Source organism: Mizuhopecten yessoensis, unplaced genomic scaffold, assembly GCF_002113885.1.
Source record: "Mizuhopecten yessoensis strain PY_sf001 unplaced genomic scaffold, ASM211388v2 scaffold8365, whole genome shotgun sequence".
Lineage (NCBI taxonomy): Eukaryota > Metazoa > Mollusca > Bivalvia > Pectinida > Pectinidae > Mizuhopecten > Mizuhopecten yessoensis.
The window spans coordinates 770,085-789,238 of NW_018407511.1; the positions used below are offsets into that span (position 1 = coordinate 770,085).

A 19,154-nucleotide genomic window follows, 5' to 3' on the forward strand; every position below is an offset into this window, starting at 1 on the left:
GTAACATGAGTCATAAATGTGTCCTTTTACTACAGTTTTAACAGGTTTTGCAGTTAATTAAAGGAAGCTTCATGTCAAGCAAAAATAAAATGTCTTCTTCCTTTTTGATAGGTTTAATCAACCCAATGATGATGTGGACCAACAGTTCCGCCTCTGGCTCAGTTCCAAACCTGACCCCTGCTTCCCGATCTCCATCCTGCAGACCGGCATGAAGGTACTGTAGTTCATTACTCTGAAAATCTTGTCAAGATACCATTTGTAGAAAAAAACAATCATGCCCTTTGTCCCTCCAAAACAATCCTCTTTCCTCAGGAGAACAGACTCTCTACACATCTCTCTGATTCCTTGTCATATGGCTCATAACTTCATTTTGTTGGTAAAAGGAAAATGAATTTCGATGTTATTTTTGCAAGATGCTTTAGTTAATAACAACCAATAGCTCGTCTAAACATCCAATAGCTCATCTAAACATCCAATAGCTCATCTAAACATCCAATAGCTCATCTGAACATCCATTAGCTCATCTAAACATCCAAAAGCTCAGCTCATCTAAACATCCGATATCTCATTTAAACATCCGATATAACATCCGATATCTCATCTAAACATCCGATATCTCATCTAAACATCCAATAGCTCATCTGAACATTCAATAGCTCATCTAAACATCCGATATCTCATCTTAACATCCAATATCTCATCTAAACAACCAATAGCTCATCTGAACATCCAATAGCTCATCTAAACATCCAATCGCTCATCTAAACATCTGATAGCTCATCTGAACATCCAATCGCTCATCTAAAAATCCAATCGCTCATCTAAACATCCTAAACATCCGATAGCTCATCTGAACATCCAATAGCTAATCTAAACATCCAATAGCTCATCTAAAAATCCAATAGCTCATCTTAACATCTAATAGCTCATCTTAACATCCAATAGCTCATCTAAAAATCCAATAGCTCATCTTAACATCTAATAGCTCATCTTAACATCCAATAGCTCATCTAAAGATCCAATAGCTCATCTGAACATCCAATAGCTCATCTAAGTTGCCTGCCTTATTTTGACCAATCACTTGTCAGCTAAGTTGACTCTTGTTAAACAATAGCCTATATGCTCTGCACAGATGACTGTGGAGCCTCCGCAGGGCCTGAAGGCCAACATGCTGCGAGCCTTCGGGAGTGGAGGGACTGGAGTGGTCACAGAAAAGATGTACGAGAACCCGGAGCTCGGACCTGCCTGGAAAAAACTACTCTTCGGCCTCTGTCTCTTCAACAGTGTCTTACATGAACGAAAAAAATATGGCCGTCTTGGCTGGAATATTGCATACGAATTCAACGACTCCGATTTAGATGTAAGTATTTGTCAAAACATATATAATGAATTCAATGACTAAAATTTGAAAAAAAAGATAAAAAAAATAATAATAATAATTTAAAACAATTAATAAACAAGTTATTTCAACTTATATTTCTTGTTGGCACGGAGGGGGGAGGGGGGTGGGGGGGTCTTAATGGGGGAGAAAACCAGAGAACCCAGAGAAAATCCATGTGGTCGGGCAGGTGAAAGGCAAGTTGGCTATCCGCTGTGCCATGTGACCACCCAAATTTAGACTTGAACACTTTTTTTACAAATATTTGTCATAAAGCCTGCATATATTAAACAGTAGAATGTTGGTTTACTGATCAAAGTGTCATAGGTTTGAATCCTGCTGGCAGCAGTTACTCATTTAGTACTTAAGATGTATTCTTCTACACACTTTACATACATTGTTGCAGTTTACCAAGCTGTACAGATATGTGCCAGCATTCTGGGAAGTAATCCTGTTGAAAACTCTTTTCAGAAGAGTGTCATTACCTGTCTTGTGTAAGCAAGCTTGTCAAAATCAAGCCTGGTGTCGACTTTTGCTTTAGAACTTATTACAGGGTTGATGATAAAAAAAAGAATAGAAAGATTATGAAAAAAATACAACATTTTACAGTAGATTTTCAAAAGTCAAACAGTAACCATGTAGGTAAATTGTATATTTCTATTATTCCAGGTATCTATGCTGACTCTTCAAAACCTTCTGCGCGATCATGATGACGACAATATCCCATGGCAGGCACTCTCCTACCTGACAGGGGAGGTAATTTACGGGGGTCGGGTGACAGATTGGTGGGATAGACGTTGTTTGGATGCACTACTGGGTCGATTTTTCTGCAAGGATGCTTTAGATGAGACCTACAGTTATTCACCAGATCGGGTAAGCTTGGTAACTCGTGTATGATCACCTTTCAACTTTTAACCTTTAACCTTTAACCTGGTCATTGCCTGTGTTTCCAATAGATGTTGTGTTAATTCCTCTTCAAATTATTTGTTGTTTATTAACCTTGGTCAATGTCTGTGTTTCAAATAGTATCTGCAAATTATTCTTTGAGCATTTCGTTTATCCAAACTTCGAAAAGTTCCAATTTTTATGGAGCCTTCAATTGTCCGGAAGGATAAATTTTCCATAAGGTTTTGATCATCCTAAAGGATTTTTCAAGCTTGTTTAGCAGTACTTTGGTCAGTATTTTGTTTTATAAATATGGATATCCATGTGTTTCCCAGAAAACAATTTTGTTTTTGATGGTTTTGAAGATCAGAATAGGCTATCTACTGCTTGAAAATTAAATCAGGGACTAAGGCTATTTATTGGATTAATAATAGTAATTCATAATTCAACAGACATTGAAATAAATATTGAAAAATATAAACATTTTAAAATCCATAAAATTGTGGCATCGAAGAAGCAAATATTTATATTGTGAATTTGTGTGCTATAAAAGCCTGTTCTTGTCACTGTGTGTTGCCTTGAGCTGTTAATAGCTTGCATGATCATGTAAAACGTCCTTTCAACATCAGATTTATTGCTTGTAGCACGTCTTTTCATAATCGGTTTATTTTCAATGGATTATGTATGAAGATAGGGTCAGAAGATCACATATAATTAAGGGAATGAAATGGCCAATTTATCAGTGTTGTTTTTAGCTCACCTGGTCCGAAGGACCAAGGTGAGCTTATGCCATACCATGGCGTCCGTCGTCCATCGGTCCGATGAATTGATCCTGGGGTCTGGCCACAACCCTAGGGACCTAGTTTCTGAGTCAAAGCTTGGAAACAGTTGAGATCCCCACCCCATAACCATACATAAAATTGCTCGGCATGAAGAATCTAATACAGATATGCTACAAGGATTGGCCTTGGGGTCTGGCATATTCCCTTGATCTCATACGGAGAATATTTTGCCATGATTGCTTTGGTATCCAGGTGAGCGATACAGGCCCCACTGGGCCTCTTGTTTATTCATAAATTGAAACCTGCTTTCAAAAAGTGTTTTTATAAGCATATATTAATGATTGGATTATACATATTATGGAATTATTATTTCAAATTTAAATGGTTTGCTTTCTTAATTCCAACTCTTTATCAACAAGTCTTAAGCGCTTTGTTCTAAGAGGAAAATACTGTCAGTTGAAGCATGGTTTAGCAGGAGAGGATGCCTGATTGCATTAACTCATTCACCCCTGAAATTTCATAATGAACTATTCCAACCTTTGTATTGGAAGTGTTAAAATGTGTCTTTAGGGGTGAATGAGTTAAGAGTGTTGTAGTAGTGTGAACCCTAACAGAGGTTGCTAGGCATCATGTCACTAGGTGTGTGCATGTAATGATGGTGTGTGCTTTGCGTGACATAACATATAGCAACTCTTTTTAGAGAAATTGTTTCACAGGCGGCCAATAACTTCACTTAGCTACATTTGATAGCAGTAATTAGACCCTGGTACCACAGGAGGGGAGTATAGGTTTAAACTCTGTCCATATGTTATGTCCGTCTGCCGTTTAGTTTGTCAGTCCATCATTTCCTTCAGGTTATATCTCTGACAATTTCCAAATTTTATTTGTGAGCGCCTCTTGTCTGAGTGTAGAGAACTAAAATCTGGTCTTGTGGAGTAAATCATTTATGTTTCCCATTCAATAAAATACATTGTAAATAACGTTTATATTTCAAAAGTGTAGCCCGATATTCTCATTATGTGTTAGCTGAGAGAACCACAGCTCAAAGGCTGAATCAAATTTTTTGATTTTGAAATTTTATATATCCAACCAGCAGTAAAAAAAGAAAAAAAAAGTTTTGTTACTCTTGTGAAATACAAAATCTATTGTTAAAGAATGGATTGACATTATCAGTAAATTTTCCATCGTAATTCTTCCTATATGTGTCAGACAGCATCGTATCACAGTGTGATGTTGTCACACGTCCCACCTTTCCGTATCGTCTGTTGTTGTACTGTTATGTGGCGGTTTGTTGTCCAGGTCCTGTACGAGGTAAGCTAACGTTACATGTTACTTGCATGTCTATAACTACAGGGAGGGCTCACACAAGTCCTCCCCGTCCTCCTCATCCTCCCCGTCCTCCTCGTCCTCCTCGTAGTGTTCGACTGCTCTGTCTGGGTAGGGTAGGTATTCCTCGTGTCAGTATCAGACCAAAGCTGCCTAAATTTTATAGCCTTTTAGCCTTTATCAGTTCTTACCCATGATCATAGAAATAGACATATAGAGAACAAAGATTCCTTGCATTCTGTAGCGAAGAAGAAACCATGCTAGATTTGCAAATTTAAACTGTTACTGGTTCATTTTCAAAGTGAATTAAGCAATCTGTCATTTTTTTCCATAAAACCTAGGGAACCCTTCCCTTTTTGTCTCTGGTGTAATGCCTATCAGATACATAGGTTTCCACTCAATGTTGTTAGACTTGTCCCTGTAATAGTCTGTGTTCTGATCCATGTAATACACTAGAGTGAGCCTTTCACAATCGATAGAGGGGAGGTAATCTGGTAGTTTCCCCTTATGTACTATATTCCAATGGTAGGTAACTGGTAGTTTCCCTTATAACTCCTGTCTGATAAAGGGAGGTAATCTGGTAGTTTCCCTTAGGAACTGTCTGATAAGGGAAGGTAATCTGTTAGGTTCCCTTGGGTACTGTCTGATAAAGGGAGGTAATCTGTTAGTTTCCCTTAGGTACTGTCTGATAAAGGGAGGTAATCTGTTAGTTTCCCTTAGGTACTGTCTGATAAAGGAAGGTAATCTGTTAGGTTCCCTTGGGTACTGTCTGATAAAGGGAGGTAATCTGGAAGGTTCCCTTGGGTACTGTCTGATAAGGGGAGGTAATCTGGTAGTTTCCCTTAGGTACTGTCTGATAAAGGGAGGTAATCTGTTAGTTTCCCTGAGGTACTCTCTGATAAAGGGAGGTAATCTGGAAGGTTCCCTTGGGTACTGTCTGATAAGTGGAGGTAATCTGGTAGTTTCCCTTAGGTAATGTCTGATAAGGGGAGGTAATCTGGTATTTTCCCTTAGGTACTGTCTGATAAAGGGAGGTAATCTAGTAGTTTCCCTTAGGTAAAGTCTGATAAGGGGAGGTAATCTTGTAGTTTCCCTTTGGTACTGTGTGATAAGGGCAGGTAATCTTGTAGTTTCCCTTGAGTACTGTCTGATTAAGGGAGATAGTCTGTTAGCTTCCCCGAGGTACTGTCTAATAAAGGGAGGTAATCAGTTTGTAAATCTTAGGTACTGTCTGATAAGGGGAGGTAATCTGGTAGTTTCCCTTAGGTAATGTCTGATAAGGGGAGGTAATCTGGTATTTTCCCTTAGGAACTGTCTGATAAGGGGAGATAATCTGGTAGTTTTCCTTAGGTACTGTCTGATAAAGGGAGGGAATCTGTTAGTTTCCCTGAGGTACTCTCTGAAAAAGGGAGGTAATCTGGAAGGTTCCCTTGGGTACTGTCTGATAAGGAGAGGTAATCTGGTAGTTTGCCTTAGGTACTGTCAGATAAGGGGGGTAATCTGGTAGTTTCCCTTAGGAACTGTCTGATAAGGGGAGGTAATCTGGTAGTTTGCCTTAGGTACTGTCTGATAAGGGGGGTAATCTGGTAGTTTCCCTTAGGAACTGTCTGATAAAAGGAGGTAATCTGGTAGGTTCCCTTGGGTACTGTCTGATAAAGGGAGGTAATCTGGTAGTTTCCCTTAGGTAATGTCTGATAAGGGGAGGTAATCTGGTAGTTTCCCTTTGGTACTGTGTGATAAGGGGAGGTAATTTTTGTAGTATCCCTTAAGTACTGTCTGATTAAGGGAGATAGTCTGTTAGCTTCCCTTAGGTACTGTCTAATAAAGGGAGGTAATCAGTTTGTTAATCTTAGGTACTGTCTGATAAGGGGAGGTAATGTGGTAGTTTCCCTTAGGTACTGTCTGATAAGGGGAGGTAATCTGTTAGTTTCCCTTAGGTACTGTCTGATAAGAGGGGGGGGGGGGGGTAATCTGGTAATTTCCCTTAGGAACTGTCTGATAAGGGGATGTAATCTGGTAGTTTCCCTTTGGTTCTGTGTGATAAAGGGAGGTAATCTGGTATTTTCCCTTAGGTACTGTCTGATAAGAGGAGGTAATCTGGTAGTTTCCCTTAGGTACTGTCTGATAAAGGGAGGTAATCTGGTAGGTTCTGTTTATCTGCCATGCCCAGGTGGAGTAGTAAACACTGCAAGTCTACACCAAGCATGCTACTTTGAGTCATTTATACAATTATAGCCTCTTTTTAATGCATGGTCCTCATACAGGCAATATTATTTACATATATTTATATACTTCAATATGTTCTTCTACACAAATTTATATACAATATATGCTTAGTTATTTGTTTATACAACATGCAATAATTCAGACTTGTTTGGAATTATAATCATGTGGTAGTAATTCAGTCTTATACATATTTAGACCCTTCGTTATCCTTAGGACCTGATAACAAGAGGCCTGAAGGTAATTTAAAGATATGGACTGTCTTCAGGCCCTCTAGGCCTCTTGTTATACAAGGTATGATTTGAAATCTGTCACATACAATCAATGCTATGGTATCCATAATCATTTTTATACGATAGAAAAACCGATGATAGATGTACAGATGATATATACAATACACATAAGGTTTATGATCAAAACCAGACTTTCTTGGAGGTGTATACTACAACCATTTTGTTAGCCATTTCAAGTTGATCACATTGGGCAGATGGTTATTATCCACTGCATCAATAAACAGTAGATAGGAATTTGCATGCAAGTATATACAAGAATTTATTAGACCTTTCTCATATTGGGGTAGACCTAGCACGCATCGTGGAGACAGAAGCCTAAACAAGGAAATACAGGGGTCATTTCAAAAATATATTTTATATGGAAAGTAGCATATAAGGTATGTCAGAGTGTGTACACACATGAACGTGACTACCTGTGAGAGAACAGGTAACATCATAATTATGGAGACACATTTACAAAACATTTCCGCAACGCCTGATACAGAATTATGTGTTGCCAGCAGGGGGACAGAAATACAGATGAAATGAAAAATATTTTTGAGATGGTCCCTGGATTTGCTAGTCTCGTTGTCGGTCTCAGGTTCTGTGCTAGGTCTGCCTCAAAATGAGAAATGTCTGTTACATATATACATATACATATTAAATGATTCTGAATGCCTGCACTGCCACTATCACTAAGGTGCTAAGAACATCTGTATTCCTCTTTTTCTTGATCAGAGTATTGCTTCGTCCATGCTTTGTTTCTTTGTGAGCTTGTTTTACAGAATGACCTGCTGCCACATCCCTTGTGTTTCAGTCACCAAGTTAAGGCTATGCTTTTCTTAATTTGCAGTACCGATATATTGTAGACCTGTTGTAAGATCTACATTTTATTTGTTGAAGCTGAGGGCCTAACAAAGCAAAACGATTTAATATTGCTATTTTCTCTAGAGCACATTTTTAAATGCTTAAAAGTATGATATTATTGTTGACAACTTTTTAACCCTCCTCAAATGACTTCTTCTCAAGACCCAGAAGGTCTTTATAGCCGTGATGATTGGTTTGTAGCTCGCTGGCTTGGACTGCTACAAAATGTTTAAAAAGAATTTTGTATTCCAGGTCATAGGGTTAAATTTATCAAAACTCAATTATATTTGGCCTACATTGCTTGGGAGAAGATTGTCACGTTTAAAAATTAGAAAATTAACCCACATTTAAGACCACATGGGTCATATGTATAAAAAAAATAAAAAAATCTATAACCTCTAATAAAAAATAATTGCAGTATTAATTTTTGTCTGTATATAGAATACACGCTAAACTCTATTCTGATATCATTATCATTGGTCCTCAGATCTATCACCCAGTTAAGGATTCTTACACCTTCCCCGACGTTCTAAACTACCTGGAGAATCTACCTAACTACGATTCACCGGAGCTGTTTGGGATGACGGAGAATGCTGAGAAAGCGTGTCGAGAAATACAGGCAGTACAGATGATCCAGACCATTATTACAATACAGCCACGAATATCGCTGGAACTCATGGGGTAATGAGCCTTAATGTTTGAATAATTTCATATTTGTAAACAAATATTCTGAAAAGTCTTCAGCAAATTACTATGATTTAGTGAAATATAAATCTTTCATCATCATGCAAATAATTTTAATTCAAATACACGTATTATGTAACTAAAATTATTTCAAGATAATCATAATCTGATGCATTAATATCACATTTCCGTCGGCTTGACAGAGCCGAGAAGAGTAATGATGAAATAGTGCTGGAGATTGCGAAGGACATCACAGAGACCTTGCCACAGATGGTTGAGGATTTTGAGGATTCGTCGGCACCAATACACACGCAGCAAGTACCACACCCGACTTTGAAGAGTATCCTCTACAAGGAGGCGCCAGATCTCAAGGACAAGGAGAAAAGACGAAGTATGATTCTCCTTCAAACATACAATTCTGATGAGGCATTACTGTAAAGGCTTTTTGGTGGGGTTCTAATGTTTGTGGTTACGATTTTTCTGCGAAAAGTACAACCAATGACATTAGTAGGAATTTAATCTAACCATACCAAAACACTATGTGCCATTGTCACCACACCAGAAATCTGCGAAAAACAGATTCCATGAAATTGAACACTTGAGCAAATCCCGAAATAAGCAAAAAATTAGGGACTGTCAAAAAGATGACTTGAACCGTTGTAAAAAAAAGGGTTGTAACGATTTATGGCACCGTATTGTATCGTGATACTTTCTTGTGTATTGTTGCAAATTGTTTTGTCTGCCTGTGTTGTGATACACTCAGGGTACTGAAATTATCAATCATTTTTTTTTCTTCTATTAAACTCTAAGAGTTTACTAATTGTTTTGGAATGATTCATTAAAGATTTGGTCCACTGTACCAAAAAGTACTAAAAATCATACAAAAATATATTTGGACAGTATTTACTATTTAAGTCTATGAAAACAAATGTAAAATCCTGCACTCAGTCATAATAAAGTTGACCTTTTGAGAAGAGTGTGTATCGTGATAAGTATGGTATTGTAAGCATCATACCATGATATGTATCATATCGTAAGGTATGCGGATCGTTGCAGCCCTAATAAAAATTGTAAGTTTTACGGTAGAATCAGTATTATTCATTTCTGTATAATTGTTATGTTTGTATGTGCTAACCAACCCATGTACATGTTAATATTGATAAGTAAACATTGTTTGTATGTGCTAACAAACCCATGTACATGTTAATATTGATAGGTAAACAAATCAGATAAATTGTTGTTTCTTATGTCCACAGTTATACAGGATGCTATTGACGCAGTGGTGGGAAACTCGGCCCTGATGACCGTCCTCCGACAGGAAGTGGACCGATTCAATAACCTGCTCACCATCGTACATACCTCCTTACGATCACTCCTTCTGGCAGTAAAGGGAGAAATCATTATGTCAGAAATCTTAGAGGAAGCTTACTATGCTCTTCTGAACCAAAAAGTTCCGAAACGCTGGGTGGTGAGTAACACGTTTTGTGAACACGAAACCTAACTTTTTCAAGATGTTTATAGGCTTTAGTACTATTTCCTTGATACTGCAGAAATGTAAGGTGACCTTTGAGTGAGAGAGGTCATCAAAGATAAGAGATAACTTAACCATTTCACCACTGTAGACCATAATGGACTGTGCCAAATCAATGAGTCTTCTTAGGTTACATGGGGTTGAAAGTGTAAAGGTTGGAGTTCAATAAAGATTTGAGGTTACCAAAGATTGCGGGTCGCTGAAGAATGGAGTCACTAAAAATTGGGGTTCATTTAAGATCGATAGCTACCAAAGACACAGTAGGCAGAGGATCATCAAAGATTAGGGGTCAACTAAGATTGGGGGTCACCAAGGGTTGGGTTCATTGGAGGTCAACAAAATTAGAGAGTCAATAAAAGTTTGGGAGGGAGTTAATGATTTTCCACATCCATGCGCGAGTTATACTCTAGAAACTGTTATAGCAAGCTTTGTCCTTACTCTCAGGTAATTAACCCATTCACCCCTGAAGACACATTTGAACTCTTCCAATTCAAAGGTTGGAATAGTTCATTATGAAATTTCAGGGGTGAATGGATAGTTAGCAGTAGCCACAGGTAATTGTTGGTGCCTAATCTACATGTTGAGTAATCAAGAAGTACAATTTCAATTAACATTTTTAGAGTGACCATTTCATAGATGATAAAAATACATTGTAATATAACTGCTTGAGTTCAATCGTCAAACACAAAAAAACAAATGTCTGCCATTCTGTGTTCAGGAAGCTGCCTATGAATCGTGTAAAGCTCTGGGACCGTGGATATACGACTTGAAAATGCGTGTGCAGTTCTTCTCCAGTTGGGGCGAACTCATCTCTAACAACGTGGAGAAGTTGATCAAGAATGCATTACTGGTGTCCAAGTCTGTGACCCCTGCCGACTCACTGGACCAAGCAACTATGAGGAGTGTCCCTAGGGCATTCTGGCTCTCCGGCTTCTTCTTCCCTCAGGGTCAGTACAACCATCTCTCATTCTCTGTTACCCTATCAGTCTAGCACTTTTGGACTTAAGTTAACATGTATATAACAAGATCAAATTTCTAGTGAGGACCTAATTAGAGACTTAATTAGAACACTCAAAACACCTGGAGCTAAATGTTGGAACCTAATTTAATAATGTATAACAAATGTGGTGTGTAATGTTGTGAAATCTTCAAAAATAAAAAAATTGATAAATATTCACATAAAACAAAGTTCTTAACCCACATTCAAGGTCACATATGCCATTTGTATCAACTTGAAATGCCAATTTTGAACCAAGAGACATGGAATGGGAAAAAAAAGATATTTCAACCTGTTGGTTGCTAAGATTAAATGTTGGTTGCTAAGAATAAATGCTGTCCAAATGTTGACCACATTTAATGGCCTAGAAATGTGTCATTTTCTTGTTTAGTTCAGATAACAACAGGTGCACGATACAAGTCCCATGGGCCTCTTGTTAGAGGCTTAAAAACACAGTAAAAATCTTACTAGTTTTGAAAATGTCTCATCACTTGTTGCGCTCACTGTTGTTCAATGTGAAAAGAAACCTGTCAAAGTTTAACATGTAGTTATTTTTGTTTTTTAAGGATTCCTGACCGGTGTACAGCAGAATCACGCCCGAAAACTGGGAATTTCTGTCGACTCTTTGGTGTTCAACTTCAAAGTCCATCAAACACTGGAGGATACCGAGGAAAAACTGAGTGACATCTCACACAAACTTTCTATCAAAGACACAGCCTTTAAGGTAAAGGTCAAATTATCAGTCAATGACAGCCTTCAAAGTAAAGGTCAAATAATCAGTCAATGACAGCCTTGAAGGTAAAGGTCAAGTTATCAGCCAATGACAGTTTTCAAGGAGAGGTCAATGTCAAATTAAAGAATAAAGACATCGCCTTTGAGGCAAGATCAAGGTCAAATCATCCTCAAGGTGAATTTTTACCTGACATAGCACTTATAAAAGGTGTCCAGTTTTATTAGCTCACCTGCCTGAAAGGCAAGTGAGCTTATGTTATGATGCGGCATCCGTCGTCCGTCCGTCCATCCGTCCCTCGTCCGTCGTCCGTCCGTCTGGCGTCAACTTTTTGCTTTAAACAACTTCTTCTCAATAACAAAAAGGCCTAGGTAGATGATATTTGGCCAGTAGCATGCTGGGATCAAGGGCTACCAAGTTTGTTCAAATAAATGACCTTGACCCACTTTCAAGGTCACTGGTGTCAGATGTCTTTAAAATCTTCAAGCGACTTCTTCTCAACAACCAAATGTTCCAGGGTACTGATATTGGGCCTGTAGCATGCTGGGATAAAGGACTATCAAGTTTATTCAAATGAATGACCTTGACCAACTTTCGAGGTCACAGGGGTCAAATGTTGTAAAATCTTCAAGCGACTTCTTCTCAATAACCAAATGGCCCAGGGTACTGATATTGGGCCTGTAACATGCTGGGATGAAGGGCTACCAAGTTTGTTCAAATGAAGGACCTTGACCCACTTTCAAGGTCACTGGTGTCAGATGTCTTTGAAATCTTCAAACAACTTCTTCTCAATAACCAAATGGCCCAGGGGACTGATATTGGGCCTGTAGCATGCTGGGATAAAGGACTATCAAGTTTATTCAAATGAATGACCTTGACCAACTTTCAAGGTCATTGGGGTCAGATGTCTTTAAAATCTTCAAACAACTTCTTCTCAATAACCAAATGGCCCAGGGTACTGATATTGGGCCTGTAGCAGGCTGTGATGAAGGACTATCAAGTTTGTTCAACTGAATAAACTTGACCAACTTTCAAGGTCACAGGGTCAAATGTCGTAAAATCTTCAAGCGACTTCTTTTCAACAACCAAATGTTCCAGGGTACTGATATTGGGCCTGTAGCAGGCTGGGATGAAGGACTATCAAGTTTGTTCAACTGAATAAACTTGACCAACTTTCAAGGTCACAGGGTCAAATGTCGTAAAATCTTTAAGCGACTTCTTTTCAATAAGCAAAAGGGTCAGGGTACTGAAATTGGGCCTGTAGCATGCTGGGATGAAGTGCTACCAAGTTTGTTCAAATGAATGACCTTGACCAACTTTCAAGGTCACAGGGGTCAAATATGTTAAAATCTTCAAACAACTTCTTCTCAATAACCAAAAGGCCCAGGGTACTGATATTGGGCCTGTAGCATGCTGGGATGAAGGACTACCATGTTAGTTCAAATGAATGACCTTGATCCATTTTCAACCCAATGTCCTTGTTCAACTATCAAGGTCAGAGGCGTCATATGTTTAAATCTTTTAATAGGTTCTTATGAAATTTTAAGATTACAAGTGTTAGATTAATAACAGGTGAGCGATGCAGGCCCATCGGGCCTCTTGTTGAATGACATGAACAGTTTGACTTTTATACAAAATGGAATATTTACATGCTATTTTTTGAATTTTGATCATGACCATAATTGACAGTGGTATCTATATAAATTTTAATTTTCAGGGTCCGTCTCCCCCTGAAGACGGTGTACTCATTTTCGGGCTCTACTTGGACGGTGCACGATGGGACCCACAAGACAAGTGTCTGCAAGATTCAAGATCTGGTGATCGATTTTGCAGACTTCCAGAAATCCACTTCGTTCCGACGCAGGTATACAGAACAAATCGTCTTTATCTTATATCAGGATACCCAGCAAAGTTAGCTTGTTAACCCTTTCACCACTGTAGACCATAATGGACTCATCGAGATCAATGCATGGTAGAGTCTACTAAAGTTACATAGGGGTGAAAGGGTTAAATCTGACTGAGATCTTAACAATGCATACCTTGATTATTCAGAGAAATATTGGCACCAATATACTTCATTAATCGGTTTAATTAGACATTTTGATTTTTACACATTTTGAATCTATCTGGTTGGGGACATTTTTACATAAGCAATGTTGCTGTATCAATGATTTCAATAATTTTGCATTAAAAAATCACTTTACAGCAATCTATTACTGTTGATATCTTTACGATTTATCTTGGTAGAGGGCTGATAATGTAAAGTCATTTATTTTCACCAAAGCCGTGTAGTTGACCCATTGTGATCCTTTTTTGTTGCCATTTTGCATTTGCAGTTTAAGCTGATACACTAAGGGGGAAATTAGGCCTGTTTTTTATAGATGTATACTGAATGACCAAATTTCTCTTGCAGACATCCCAGGGAACTCCTAGCACAGAAAGGTCCGAGAGTCCTTTAGTGGACAACAGCAACATGTACGAGTGTCCGTTGTATAGAACATCGTCCAGAGCAGGAACACTTTCATCGACCGGTCACTCCACAAACTTTGTGACAGCGGTCACTATCCCCTCGGACCATCCACCAAATTTCTGGGTGATGAGGGGCGTGGCTATGTTATGTCAGCTGGACGATTAACGGAATGTGTTAATTTTGACCGAATTATCCAACACACGGAAGTGAACAGCTCTGCTCAATTTCAGAATCAGCTGCATTTCTACATAGTGCTTGTGCATAATGAAATAAACTTGATATCTGCAGATATATACAATATATGTATATAAGGGTTGATTTTTACAATCTATTTATGATTACTCAAGATAAATATATTGACAGGAATACATCCATGGTCAGATTGTTTTCTTTAACCTAAAAATTCACATATAAGCTTAAGCCAAAACAACCATTGTTAGACTTTAAAATGTAACTACGGATTGTGTAGGTCAGATGTGCAACCGTAATTCTATTTTTATAAACTCAAAGTAGAGTATTGTATTTAAATTAGTCTTGATTTTGACTACAGGACAATATTGTATTTGATAAACTGTCATGTCACAGGCATTGTCAGAGCCAATCATTACCCAGACACAATATGGAATTGATGTATATATGTGAATTAAGACAATGAATAATAATATAGATATATTTAGATTTCATGGTCGGCATTTCTATGTAAAAAATGTGTAATATGTGCATTCCGTCCCCCCCAAAAAATGGTGCAAATGAAAAAGTTTTCACAAGATTCTATATATTCAATAAATGGGTAAATTGACAATAAAAGATGAAATATTTTGCACCACTTCAGGTGTAGAATACTGGTACAGTATTGTGTGATGTCATAGATTGTCCATCAATTAGTGACATCACAATAATTATGTTTTGTCAATTTACATATTTTAGTATAATTTATAACTTGCATTTCACTGTTTTCTATATACATATGTATAAATGTATAAATGTTTCACATTCTATTTAACGGGACAGACTGTACCTGGACTAAATATCTGTAAATAGTTGTATCTTACTTGAGAATAAACAGTTTCTGTTACTGCATGTCTATGGTTCACAGTGCTAAAGGATAACCCATAAATGCATGTAATTGGGTCCAACAAATTTAATATTTCTTTAGACAGATACAGCATGTCACAAACAAGACCACATTGATTATTGCTAGTCTGATAGACCTGTCTTAAAAAAACAGTTCACATTTTACAATAAGCTTAAAGCTGTGTTATAACACTTTTATAGATTAATATTATATTTCAGCCTTAACGAGCCATGCCAAAGGGGAATAACTCCCTTGTGTGAGCATTCAAAGGTTAATAACTCCCTTGTGTGAACATTCCAAGGGGGGTAACTCTCTTATGTGAACATTCCAAGGGGGAAAACTCCCTTGTGTGAACATTCCAAGGGGAATAACTCCCTTTTTTTGAACATTCCAAGATTCTTTGTGATATTTCACTAGTCTTCAAAGACTTATAGGTTAATATTTATGTATTTAATTGTTATTTTTGCTGTTGATATGTAAATATATATATAGTAACATAGATTTTTATTTTTGACAGAGGAAATGATTTATCATACATTTGTCTGTTTGATCTGTGATAAAACTTTTTGAGAATTTACAAGAAATAAATTTTATTTCAAGTCATACTTTTTCATTTGTTTTTTGCTTTGTTTAATATTTATTTGCCTTCAAACAATCCGGAAGTGGGGACAATGATAATGCATTTTTGTTTTTTCATAAAAATGATTGCAATATTAGTGTAAATTTTTTTGTTTAAAGCCTGGGCTTTAAATCTTGGGTACAAAATCTTCAGATGGTGATGGGCTGTTTAAATGTACTCTTAAGTATTTTTTGTTTTACCCCCTACAATGAAGTTAGGGGAGTAAACTACTAAACTACTGGATGGATTCCAATGAAATTTGCTGATAACAATCCTTGAAGGTTGGAGATGTGCGTAAAGTACTTTAAATTGGGTTATCTCCCCCTTTCACGAAGTTATGGCCCTTGGTTCATAAACCTTCTCTAGACCATGACATTGTATAGAAAATGCAAGAACTTTTTTATTTTTATTCAATTCCTTCCAAATTAGGTATGGTAATACAAGAAGCAATAATGTTTAACATATACAAAAAAAAATTGGTCAAGTTTCAACTCCACGTTTAGAAATGTCAAATGTCAGGAATGAATTACGTTACAAAATGGCTAAATATCTTGGGAACTGAAAGTATTTTGTATACACATATAAATAAAAATGTTGTAGGCATTAATGCAATCAACTCTACTGACAGCTTCCAAGGTCATGGGGTCAGAGCTCAAAGGTCACGAATGAATTACTTTACCAAAATGGCTAACTATCTCGGAAACAGCAGGTATTTTGTAAACAGATATGCAGGCTATATTATGACAAACTTCCAAGGTCATGCGGTACAAGATCAAAGGTCACAGATGCATTATGTTATTGAAATGAATAATTATGGTAGAAATGGAAGGTATTTTGTATACACATACCTTGGAGTAAATGTAGCATTGATGCAAGCTACATTGTGACAAAATTCCGAGGTCAAAGGTCACAGTAGTGGTGTTTATCATCTGAGGTTAGACTTGTTCATGTCCCTTGATCTTTCTATATATTTTTCCCCTTGTTTATTTAGCCCCCACAGGGTCAACAAGCAGCTTGAATGTGGGGGGTATTAGTTAGCCCATAGGCAACAGTTCTGGTTCTTGTAGCCTTTTACTCATGAAGCAAACTACTACTGGATTGATTCATTCTGTTTAACATCCTATTACAATTTTACATGTGACAGCTAAGGTCATTAGGACGTGTACTGGATTGATCTTTCTCAAATTTCATAGATTTAAATAAAATTTATCTTATCTTATCTAATTTTATCTTAGACAGTTTTAGCTGCGGGAACCGTAGCTTCTATGTCCGATTTTTTTTTTTTTTTTTTTTTTTTTATTGTTATCGGACCGATAACAATAAAAAAAAATTAAAAAAAATCGGACATAGATAGTTTCTGCTTCATCCTTAGTTGTGCATGTTCAATTTTGAAACTGATTGAGAGAGAAAAAAGAAAGTTACCAGGTGGCTATCTTGGATTTTGCTAGTTATTGTTTTTCTCATGAATTACTGGATACATATCTTTCTCAAATTTAAAAGTAAGTTCCCCATGTTCCTTAATTGTGGATGTTGAATTCTGAGACTGATCAGAAGTTTAAGATGTTTGTCAGGCAGCCATCTTGGATTGTGACAGTTAGTTATTGCTATTTCTTATAAAGTACTGAAGATCGAGATCTTGCTTGGTCCTTCGTTGAGCATGTTCAATTATGAGACTTATTGGAACAACTGTTAGCATATCTAATTCAGATTGGTCAATATCTGTGCTAAAACTTCCTAAACTGCTTGATCTTAGTACTAATTAGGTCACCCAAGACAAAGTTTCATGTGACCTATTGCGATTGCCTTTTCTCCCTTGTCGTCCGTCGTGCGTCTGTAAACAATTTACATTTTCGACTTCTTCTCCAAAACGCCTGACCCAATTTCAATGAAATTTTGCAGAAACCTTCCATGGCCAAAGAATTGTGAATTATATGGTCCCCATCCCCCAGGGGCCTGAGGGACGGGGCCAAAAAGGGTCAAATTGACTAAAATTTCAAAAATCTTCTTCTCAAGATCCAGATATGTTAGAATCAAATACTCTTCTATAGATGGAAGGGTCTTAAGGTGCTTTACCAAAATAAGTGAATTTCATGACCCTGGGGTCTCACGTTTCCCCCTGGGGAGGGGGTAAATTTTACTATAGTTTATATAGAAAAATCACATTTTGGACTAACATTTGTTTAATTTACATTGGAAATAATTCAATTTGGGTTAGCATTATCAGTATTGGATAGCAGTTTGATTGTATGCACATATCAGCCCTGACTGACCCCCAGGGGCTGATGGGTTGGGCCAAAAAGGGTTGAATTGACTGAAATTTCAAAAATCTTCTCCTGAAGACCCATGCAGATATGGTAGGTTTCCAAAACTCTTCATAGATGGAAGGGTCTTAAGGTGCTTTACCAAAATTGTGAATTTTATGACCCTAGGCTCTCACGTTTACCCCTGGGGAAGTGGGGGGGGGCAAAATTTATTATGGCAAATGATACTTTGAATATTACATGTTGATAAATTGATTGGAATTATGACCCTGAGTTGACAGTTTGAAACTTTGGAAAATTTTGAACGAGCCCTACCACCAGTAAGTGTGCTAAAATTTCTTCATTTTATTTGTTTAGAATCAGAGGTGCTAGTTTCAAATACTTTTCAGTCTTAAATCTGTATGCTAGATATTGAATAAGTATGTTTTATTGTTTTTTGTCACTTTGAATAATACTTCTGTTCATGTTTTAAAAACAAAAATCAACTCTCTGTACAAATTGTACTTATAATTCTGTGAATGTCGCACAATCTGTAGTTTAGACATTGTATTTATAATCCTGTGATTGTCACACAATCTAAAGTTTTGACATTTTTCTTATAATCCTGTGAATGTCACACAATCTGTAGTCTAGACATTTTACTTATAATCCTGTGAATCTCACACAATCTGTAGTCTAGACATTTTACTTATAATCCTGTGAATGTCTCACAATCTGTAGTCTAGACATTTTACTTTTATTCCTGTGAATGTCACACAATCTGTAGTCTAGACATTTTGCTTTTATTCCTATGAATGTCACACAATCTGTAGTCTAGACATTTTACTTATAATCCTGGGAATGTCACACAATCTGTAGTCTAGACATTTTGCTTTTATTCCTATGAATGTCACACAATCTGTAGTCTAAACATTTTAATTATAATCCTGTGAATGTCTCACAATCTGTAGTCTAGACATTTTACTTATAATCCTGTGAATGTCACACAATCTGTAGTCTAGACATTTTACTTATAATCCTGGGAATGTCACACAATCTGTAGTCTAGACATTTT

At 37.1% G+C, this 19,154-nt stretch overlaps 1 protein-coding gene across 1 annotated transcript in view; it reads left to right on the forward strand.

Moving 5' to 3' along the window:
- Positions 1–15,522, forward strand: part of LOC110455756 (dynein heavy chain 6, axonemal-like) — a 122,433-nt gene extending 106,911 nt beyond the window's left edge. Inside the window, exons 80-90 of the mRNA XM_021506115.1 lie at positions 112–214; positions 1,133–1,360; positions 2,048–2,251; positions 4,345–4,356; positions 8,221–8,414; positions 8,621–8,808; positions 9,674–9,885; positions 10,667–10,895; positions 11,512–11,669; positions 13,393–13,539; positions 14,089–15,522. Of these exons, the coding sequence (XP_021361790.1) occupies positions 112–214; positions 1,133–1,360; positions 2,048–2,251; positions 4,345–4,356; positions 8,221–8,414; positions 8,621–8,808; positions 9,674–9,885; positions 10,667–10,895; positions 11,512–11,669; positions 13,393–13,539; positions 14,089–14,310 (1,897 nt within the window). The 3' untranslated portion in view covers positions 14,311–15,522. The remainder of the gene's footprint in view (positions 1–111; positions 215–1,132; positions 1,361–2,047; positions 2,252–4,344; positions 4,357–8,220; positions 8,415–8,620; positions 8,809–9,673; positions 9,886–10,666; positions 10,896–11,511; positions 11,670–13,392; positions 13,540–14,088) is intronic.
- The last annotated feature ends 3,632 nt before the right edge of the window (positions 15,523–19,154 follow it).